At 49.4% G+C, this 10,249-nt stretch overlaps 1 protein-coding gene across 3 annotated transcripts in view; it reads left to right on the forward strand.

Annotated features, from left to right (window-relative positions):
- CTBP2 (C-terminal binding protein 2) overlaps window positions 1–10,249 on the forward strand; it is a 166,538-nt gene that overhangs the window by 112,390 nt on the left and 43,899 nt on the right. For all 3 annotated transcript variants that reach the window (XM_007468723.1, XM_007468724.1, XM_007468725.1), the window contains exon 3: window positions 963–1,122. In XM_007468723.1, coding sequence (XP_007468785.1) covers window positions 1,065–1,122 — 58 coding nt within the window. In that variant the 5' untranslated portion in view covers window positions 963–1,064. The remainder of the gene's footprint in view (window positions 1–962; window positions 1,123–10,249) is intronic.

Below are 10,249 nucleotides of genomic sequence, written 5' to 3' on the forward strand. Positions count from 1 at the left end.
GTGTGTGTGTGTGTGTGTGTGTGTGTGTGTGTGTGTGTGTGTGTGTGTGTGTGTGTGTGTGTGTGGTAGTAGTTGTTGTTGTTAGAATAACTGCAGTAATGAGTCAAAAGCTGTGGGACTTTTGGGGGTTACAGGTGATGATTTGTGGCCTCAACTGGTACATTGGCTGAGCAGGAAATGAAGGTCAGGGTCTCCCAAACACGCAGCCCCGACTTTCTCCACGAATTGGGCTCCCCATTCCGCAGGTGGCCTGGCATGCGGATTTCCCTCTGGAGAGGCCCAAATACCCCAACCCCAATGGAAGACCCTTCCTCCTCTGCCTGAGACACCACAGGTGTGGGGCAGCCGATGCCAGCTGTGGCTCCCTCTGGATGCAAGGAAGGCTCCGGAAGGTGGCACTGGTCAAACCTTGGTTAGGTGGTGCGTGCCTTCTTGCCCCGTTCTCAGGCGGTGGGGCAAGGGGCTTGTGTGGTGCTGAGCGGTGGCCAAAGGGCAGTTCTGAAAGGTTTTGTGAACCTCCTGGCAGAAGGCCTTGAGAGAGTAGTGGCAGCTGGGTGTCTGCATCTCGGTCCAGAGGCCCCTGGGATGTGTTCCTAGGTGGTGTGGGTTGATCTGTGACTCTGCCCCTCTGGCTATAGCTTGGTCTCTGGCATTCGAGTACAAAGTATTATGACTCAGGCTGGTCAGTAATTGGTGTTTCCAGCCCCGAAGTCAAAAGCAAGAGATCCAGATGCTGCCATTTACCACTTTCAGGAACCAAAGACAGTTGTTGTGTGTCGCGTGCTGCCCTCAGAGGCGGGAGACTGTCCCGTGGACTTGGAGCAAATCCATCTCCAGCATTTGAGGAGAGCAAGCGCCCAAGGGCAGGTCCCCTTGTAGCAAGTGGCAGCCACGCCCGAATGACCTGCCGTCCTTGCCCCCAGGGTGTCCAGAGAGTAAGGCTTCTTTTCTCCTTGTTTCAGGGCGCGTAGTGGCGTAATGCCGGCAGACTCCTGCGAGGGCCCCTAAGTTCTTAGAGGACCGCTTTGCCTTTTGAATCAGAGAGGTGCAAAGTTCGATAAAGAATGGCCCTTGTGGATAAGCACAAAGTCAAGCGACAGCGATTGGACAGGATTTGTGAAGGTAAGAGCCAGCGTGATTTGGCGGTTTTTCACCAAAGACGCGTAGACCCGCCCTGGAATCCTGCAGCTGGTCTCCCAGCCGGGCTGCGACCCACCCCCCACCCCCAGCACCTCCCACCTTCCCACTCGCTCTGCTGGTGTCCTTGGCGTGGTCAGTAGGCCTGACCTTGAAGTAGGCTGAGGCCCGCTTCCAGGGCAGGGGTGGGGCTAGGACGGAAGTTGGGGGAAGCAGGCCCAAGATCATTTTGCACAAGAAAGGCACTGCATATTAGGACCATCTTTTTTTTTTTTTTTTTTTACTTGCGGAAGTTTCTGGACTTTATCTGTTTTGAATGAAAAGATTTACCAGCACAAATTCTGATATATTCCTCAGGAGCCCAGCATAGCCCCTCATGATCTGTTTGCGTCCCTGGTATCTTTGAAAAATGTCTGGAAGTGTTATATTCATGAAAGGAAAAATAAACAGGATTAAAATCTAGTGGAAACCTGGGGACAGAACTCTGAGATGTGGATTGAGCACCGTGTCCTCTCCTCGTTAGGGAGTGGTTAGAAATCCAGCGCCAGTGGACCTGGGCTTAGCATGAAAGTGCTCCTAGCCGGCTGGTGTCCGTGCTATCGGCTGGGTTTGGCTTGGCGTGGTTACCCGTGACCTCACTGCAGGGTTTCTCTCAGGAGGGGAGCCGCTGGGCGGGGTGGGCTCAGCAGCCTGTCCCCGACCCCTGAATATGCTAGCACACCAGTTGGCCAGTTCACTCAGGCCCAGGAAAACATCTCCCAGGAGCTGTCCATATGGAATTGTTTGTAGATGGGGCTCAAGCTAGCGGTGTGGAGGCATTAAAGGCATGTTCTACTGTGTGACTGTCTGCCCTGCAACAGCTCCGACCTAAAAGAATTTAGGAGCACTGACTGTCCCTCCACATCCCTGGGATTCTGCTGCAGTGTAAGGGGTTTGGGATTCAAGGATTTTTTTTTTTTTTTAAATATTAAAAAAATTTTCAAACCTACAGAAAGACTGATAGAATAGTACAACGGACACTGGTATTCCCATCAGCTGTATTTACCAGTTGATAACATTTGTTATCGCTTGCTTTCTTCTTATAGAGATACATGTGTTTGAATGGATGGAAGATGGATGGATGGACTTTCCCAGAACCATCTGAGAGAAATGTGTAGTGCAGCAGTTTATTCCTAAGTACCTATGGCATGTATTAGAGGCTCCTTTCCTGCATAAACACACCACCATCATCACCCCCAGGAAATTGGACCTCATTATAGCATTATCTAACATAGATGGCACATGCACATCTCCCCCACATGTCTGTTTTAGCTGGTTTGTTTGCCTGTGTGCAGAAACCAATCACGGGTCATAGGAGGCGTTTAGTTGTCATGTCTCTTTGGTCTCCTTAGTCTAAAATAATTCCCTGGTCCTTTTGACTTTCAGAAGCATTGACATCATTGAAGAGTCCAAGCGAATAGGTTTGTACAGTGTCCCACAATCTGGGTTCAGCTGATTGTTTGGGTTTTTTTTTTTTTTTTTTTTTTTTTTTTGTGGTACGTGGGCCTCTCACTGTTGTTGCCTCTCCCGTTGCGGAGCACAGGCTCCGGATGCGCAGGCTCAGCGGCCATGGCTCACGGGCCCAGCTGCTCCGCGGCATGTGGGATCTTCCCGGACCGGGGCACGAACCCATGTGTCCTGCATCGGCAGGCGGACTCTCAACCGCTGCGCCACCAGGGAAGCCCTGTTTGGGGGTTTTTAATTGTACTTCTGCCCTCCTGTGGAAAGGTGCTTCATTTGGGGTACTGAGTCCCCATTCCAGAAAGCCCTAGTGGATCAGCTTTCCAAGGTTAGTATCAGGAATGTCTATGGGGCCGATTCCACCCCCCACCCCCAACCCCAACCCCAGTATTTATCTAGAGGTAGCACATCTGAGACAAGAATGGGATTGAAGCACCAGGGGCCTTTCCTCTCCTTGTCCGGGGTGGTCGGTGACAGCAAAACCATTGGCCGTTCTTTCGCACCCTCTCTCCCAGGCATGGTTCACCATTCCCCCGCGTATTTTTTATAACAAATTCCAGCATCTCCTTTATCCATGAACGGTGTTGCTGAGACAGTTGCAGTGGTTTGTTTTATCTTTTAATTTCTCAGTAGCCACTATCAAGATACATGCATGACATAAAGTTCCTCAAGTGTAATTTACAGTCCAAAGTTACTCAAGTGTAATTTACAATCATCCATGATCCCAAACAGTCACTTGGTGTCCCATGAAGTATAACAGCTGCTCCAAGATGCTCCATTGGTGCTCCTTGTATTTATAAGCTGGTTTAGTGCCTTTAATGGTGAGGACAGGTGGTCAGGACATCCGTTTCCCAGGTGCTACCAGCGAGGTACGGAGCAGTTGGTGATTTGCGCCCAGGCACCTAGGCAGTCTGCTATTCTGTATTTGGGCTTGCCCTTGAATCGGCACGTGGATTCCATTATTTCTTCCTCCTGAAAGCCTCACACACCTCCATCCCTGGCTTTGGATGCTTGGCAGTCTCTGTTCTATAAACCTGAACTAACTGTTTTTGAATGTTCTCCTTGGAAGTCCAGCAGGCTCAGCAAACAATTCTCTCCTTCCCGCCGCCTACACCCCAGGGACTTCCTGTATCTCTCTCCCTCTCTCTCTCTCTCTCTCTCTCTCTCTCTCTCTCTCTCTCTCTCTCTCTCTGTTTTTGTTTTATGATTAAAAACATGAAGCTGCCCTGCTCTGCTCCAGGCTTGTAGGAGATTTGTCTTCATGATCTTGGGTCTGTGGGAACACATGTTCCTTCAAATTCTTCCCTCCCGCCTGCTGCCAACCCCAGTGCAAATCCCTGGCTTTGGGTCCCAAGCCAGACAAGGCTTCTGATGCCCTCCAGGGTCAACCCCCCACCGCCACCCCTCGAATGAACCTTTTTTCTCCAGCTGAGCCAGTCTGGTGGGATCTGAGCATCACCCCTGTGCCAGTACTGCTTCCAGAATCCCTACCTGCCTCCCAAGGCCCAGTCCCTTCCTCCCTGAAACCTTCCACAGCAGCCCTTGGGGTCTCTTCCTTCTGAACCGCAGTCCCCTTGTGACCCAGTCCATCAATCTTCATGTGCCCAGAATCTGTCTGCACCTTTGCGCCTCTAAGGGGATGTTTCTGCTCGGGATTAAGCAAAGTATAGAGGATAGCTTCGCTTCTCACCACCCAAAGTCTTCGGGACTCCACCCAGCTCCGTTAGAATAATGGTCTTTCAAGCTGACTTAAAAGCCAGATTTTTTTCTTAAAGCAGTTCTTCTGTTTTGATATTTGTAATTTGTTCTCTGCTCTTTCCTGATGCCTCATATCAAATAATCCTAGAGTGCTGTTGTGTAAAGGTTTTATGGAGCAAAGTCTGCTGATAGAGCGGTCAGACCAAATTGCAGTCTCTTCTTTTTGTTGTATAATGTAGGTCTTGGTTTTCTCCTGTGTTTAGTTTGCTGGCATAATTGGAATATTGCATTTATGAATTGCACCAGTCAGAGAGTTTTAATACGTAACTGCATCATGGCAGAGCTGGTTTGATTTGCCCCAAGTATTTGTTGGCCAGAGAAGAGGGCTTGCTATCCCATGTCACTGCGAAAGTAAACCCAGAAAAGCATTTTCTGGAGCCTAGGTTTGCAGAACTGTAATATACCACAGTGGGCTTGCTGATGACTTTTTGTTACAGCACCTTATTGTGTGTTATGGTACAATAAATCACTAAACACCATTCTTTCCTGTTGCTTTTGAAAACGTAATTTGGAAAAAAAGTAGATATTTCATCTTCATTTTGTTTGAATGTCTTTTATGTGTGGAAAAATGGTCCTGAGGATTATATCAGCTGAGCTGTAATCAGTCCCCTTCATCACATAATTCAGGAGAGGACTTCTTTCCTCTGCGGGAAAAAAAGAAATGATGTGAACCTCCTTTTAAATAAACAGTCGAATTCAACAATCCTTACCTTTGGGATGTTCTTATGGGAACAGAGAATAAAAGGCGGTGAGGAAGATGGGTGGGTTGGTTGGATGGTTGTGGGAGAAATAGAGGCCAACCTCTATTGTCTATTAAATTGTCTAATAAACCGGTGTCTATTAAACACGTAGTTATAAATCCTGGGAATCTTTGTCCCCAAGAGGACGAGAAAAGTCAGAAAATGCTGCAGGGATGAGGTGGAAGAAAACTTTTTTCCCAGTGTCACTGTGCTCTTAGTGGGATGAGCTCGCCATTGTGAAAGTACGTCTCAGTGGACCGTTCCCCCAAGAAAGTTCATTCATGGTCCCAGAATATTCAAGAAGCAAAGATGTTGTCTAAGAGCTTCTAGGTCGTCGCGGTGGTGGAAGTGGTGAGGGTGTCCAGGCCAGCTGTGTGCTCCCTGCAGGGAGGATTGGGGTGGGGGGGCAGATCTCATTGCCTGGCTCACACCCATCAGAGCCCACAGGGAAGGACTGACCTTATTTCCCCATGGGAAGACCATAATCTATAGACTCAGGCCAGGAAAATTTTGTCTTTTATTTGTGTGCTTTTTGTTTCACCCGTCTTAAAAAAAAAAAAGCATTATAAAATCACTACTTGTTTTGTTTTTTAAAGCACTTGGAGCACCTTACCACGAAACAGCGTCGAGACCATCTATAGGCAGTCCACAATTATTTCTAATAAATGTCTTTAAATAGTCCCAAAATGTAGATCTTAAACATGGGATTCATGATGTTGCTATACATTATAATTATATGTTTGGATCAGGCAATTATGTACATTTCCAGTAATTATGTGATTAGTGATAATTACATTAGCTATGTAAATATACAATAGTCAACCAGACATGACTTAAAACTCTGTAGTATAAATGAATATAATAAAGCTACGTTGTGCTCAGGTAAAGGATCAGAAAAGGCAGGGGGAATGGTCAAGTTGAAACTTCATAGACATTGTTTGTGAGGGATAAATATCCATATTTTGTCTTATCAGGCCCTGGTTTTAAGATAAATTTGGAGAGCGGCCCCTCCCCTGGGGTTCCCGCTGTCACCTAAGGATTGGGTCTGTCGAGCACCCACACCCGGCCCTCAGCTTTCTGCAGATGAGAGTCAGGTTCCATGTTGTATTATTTCTCCATTGTTCCTCATCTGTGAAATGCAGATTTAAGCTACTGTTTACACTTGTTGATTTGCCGATGGGCTCTCATCTCGGTTGGTGGATTTTTTTAAACTCCCCACATTTTTAAAAGCAGCCTGTTAGGGCTGCTCTGTTTCCACTTTGGGGTTTGGGGTGTGGTGACTTTAGTCCATGGCCGGGTGTGGGTGTTTGTCAGTGTCTGGGTTTTGTTTTGCGGCTGTTGCTCTGGCTCTTGCGCCCACCGGGGAGGGTCACACTCTCCCCCAGGTGGGCGACACCTGTCTCTGTGCCCTTTGGGATCACGCCTCCCGAGTGTGAGCTGCCTGCCTCGTCTGCTTTGCTCAGGGTGCGTTTCATTTTGGTCATTTGCAACTTTGAGGAAAGAGGTCTGCTCCAGGCCTAACGAACACCTCACAGGGTTCCAGCACCTCCAGGCCAAGCCTCCTTTGTCAGAGTAGGTCTGAGGACAGCAGAGTGATCTGGCTTTGCAGAGCTGGAGGCCCACAAATGGTGCCCCACGTGAATTCAGAGGCTGTCCCACACAGCTCAACCTAATCACAAGTGTTCGGGGTGACTGTGATGCCAGAACTCCAAGATGCGCTTTGCTGCCAGCTTCCCGCCCTCTGATCCCTTTTCCAGAACCTTACAAATGACAGGCGTGGAGTGAGCCTCCTGTCCTGACTGACTTATACTCAGCTCGCCAAACCATTATTTGATGACCATCCTGAACATTGATTAACTCCCTTGCTCTAGAGCTCAGGCGTGCCCTCCGTCTCCAGAGAGGCCTCAGGTGGCCCTTTTGAAATGCGGGCTCCCCTTCCAGGTCCGGGGAATAATCTCCTGGGTACCAGCAGGGGGCTGTGCAGTAGCCGGGGGAGCATGTTCTGGACATCGCTGTGCACCTGCTCGCCGCCATCTCCACACTTCCTGTCCTTCTTGTGTGGACATCAGAGGGGCTGGAACACCCATCAGCTTGTTTCCCAACTCCTGGGAAACAAGAGGGTCCTCCCTTCCTGTTTGCACCCTGGAATGGGTGAAACAGACAGCGTGGACGATCAGTCCTTTCTTGTCCTCAGAAGGTCTTTAAAGCCCGTCTTCTTACTGTACGATCAGGACCCGGGTGAGAAACAGCGCTGCGGGCCGGGACAGTGTGGGTCCCTGCCAGGCCGTGTCGGACGTTGGGGGCTGTCGTCTTCCTCTGCTGTCTCTGCTCAATTCCCACTGTGCCCAAGTCCTTGCAAGTGAGGGGCTGTGCTTGCTTCAGCCTGGACCTGCGCTCAGAGGTTGGGCCCGCCGTGGGTCGGGGCTCCCTGGTGGTCGTGTGCACCTCTCTGTCCTTTTCTCCATCACAACATACTCTCCTTGAGGGCGAAGACTGGCTGTTGCCACCAAGTCCTGTTCCTCGTACAGAGTCCTGTTCGATAGGTCAGTTTTTACAACCCGTGAGTCAAACAAATGAGCACATGATGAATGCAAGAAGGACATGTCAGGAGGGGACAGGGCTCTGCCACCTTAGTGAGAAAACCATGGGATGTCTCTGCAGGTGGATTAATTCCCTGGATTATTTGGTACTCTCACTTTTGATAGGTGGCAGATTTCTTTGGACCGGGGACAGAGTGACAGCAGGGGACTGAGGAAGCTTCCTGGAGGTGGGTTATTTGAGCTGGAGCCTGGCGGGTGGAAATGACTGGGGCATCAACCAAGGTGAGAGGAAGCCATTCCTGATACTCAGAACCCAACAGAGATGAGGAGTCATAACACAGGAGTGTGTTGGGGTGAGAGTGGCAACGTCAAGGGGAGTCGGGTCACCTGAGATGCTGAGACTTTGCAGGAAGAGCTGTTATTGGAGGGAAGCAGAGGTCACTGAGCACCAGCCCGAGGCGGACTTTGCGCCAGGTGCTGTCAAGGATCCAGGAAAGCCTTTGCAGGTAGATTCTGCCCTGTGCTTTGCCCAGGCCCTGCGTCCGACCTGGGGTCTCAGCTCACACTTTCTGCTTCACCGGCACATTCAAGACATGCCATAAAAGAGACTTTCTAATCCCATAACATGTGGGAATCAAGCCTGATTTTCATAATGCGGCTCTCACTAAGTTTTATCATCCAGTCAAGAAATCAAGTCAGGAGCGACGCACAAGCCTTTGTTTTCACTGAAAATGGCTAAATCGTGAGTTACGGGAGGCCTGGGACTGTTCAGAGGGCAGCTCATTTGGTTGCAAGGCCCTACCTCGTGGCTTGGATTTTCTCTGGAGGGCCGTGCTGATGATGTAAAGCCTCCCACTCCAGGTTGGAAATTAGGAGCCCAAAGCCTGCATCCAAGAGCCTGTGATGCTGTGTCGATCCTGGGATGCCTGAAATGTCTGGTCGGTTACGCCAATGTTGTCTCTGTACTCACGTCACTTAGACGGAGGCTATCTTAAAGCCCTGCCAGACCCTGTTTGCTGTTTTCCTAGTGTACTTGGGGTTTGTGTCCCCCTCTCTGATTCAGACTAGCCAAGTAAGTCGCTTTGGTAGGGGACACTGTGGGGACAGAAGGAAAGAAAACTTTTTTAAAGGCAGAAAGCTGTTTTTAAACATAAATTCTAAAGCACTTGACAGAAACAAAAAACACAGCCTGTACACATTTAAAAGTAGGAAGTGGGATGTCATGGGCCTATTTTTGGCCGTCTCTGCCGGAAAACAGAGTGTAACCTAACTAACCTCAGCAGTGTCCCCCAGGAGATGCTGCCCCGTGGGGGGCAGAGGGCGAGCGCGCTGCAGCGGCTTCATCCTGGCAAACAGCAGGCGCAGGGAGGCATCTCAGGGGCTTTCTTATTTCCGCCTTTGCTTTCAGAGCTGCCTTGGGCTCCTGGCCCCAAGGACTGGAGAGCCAGGGGATGGAAAGCCTCAGGCTAGTGTTGGCCTGGCACAGGGAAGGCCGGCCAAGTAATGCTCTAGAGTCTCCTCCTAAGAAGGGGTAAGCATCCCTTGCCGCCAGGCCGGCGGAAACAGCACAGCTGTCGGGGGACAGGCAGTTAGACCCAGTGACCTTCATGTGAGTCTGGCCTTGAGATTCGCTGAGTCCACCATATGCCTGATTGTTGTTGTTGTTGTTATTTTCTTTGTTTTAAAGAAAGAAGTGAGGACTAGACCCCAGAGCAGTCCTTCTGTTTCCCATTCTTTTCAAGCAATTTCCCAGGTCATCGTGTTGATCAGAACATGAAATGCTGGTGGGCAGTCTGCCCGAGGACTGCTCGGTGGAAGGGATGGATGGTTGTCCGCCTCCTGGATTTCCTTCCCTGCTTTTCTGGAACTGTCTAGGTCATCTCAGAGTTTTCAGGTCTCTACAGTTGTGAATTGATGCCTTATGCTCCCCGGGGAATTCAGCAATCAGCCTTGGGGGGATGTTGCTTATAACCTTGAGGTTCCTGTTCAGATGATTCTATAGGATCAGCTTTACCTTGGGTTTATTTTGTCTGCAAGAGAATGTGGATTGCCTGTTCCTCAGTTTTCAGAAGATGGCTTTTTCCTTTATGCAGTTTTCTGTAGTGAGACTCTTTGCAGGATTAAAAAGTTCAGTCTGAGAGACTCATTAATCTTTCAGATATTGGTCCCATCTCGCTTTATTTAGTCAACGTGAGATTTTTCAGAAAATCAGCCCTTTCCTAAAGACTGTGCATGAGCTTTAAAAAAAAAAAAAAATCTGCCAGAGTGTTTAGAAAAGTGCAAGTCCAGTTACAGGTGTTTTTACCTAACACAGGAAAACATCTGTCATAATATTTGGCGGATTGCAAAGCTGAGGCTGCGTGAGTTTGGGTGGCTTCCAAGCAGAATGGGTCGGAAATTGAAGGAAACGAACCTGGGCCTCCTCGTTCTGGGGTGGAGGGTGACGCCTCCCTGAATCTTCTGTTCACTGCTGTTCTGCCCCTGGCGTTACACCTTCGCACCTTCTCAAAAACCTGCTCCTTGTTTCTTAGGGGCCATGGGCTGTGCATGCTCTTAGGTAGTCCTGCTGAAGTG

Source organism: Lipotes vexillifer, unplaced genomic scaffold, assembly GCF_000442215.2.
Source record: "Lipotes vexillifer unplaced genomic scaffold, Lipotes_vexillifer_v1.1 scaffold741, whole genome shotgun sequence".
Lineage (NCBI taxonomy): Eukaryota > Metazoa > Chordata > Mammalia > Artiodactyla > Lipotidae > Lipotes > Lipotes vexillifer.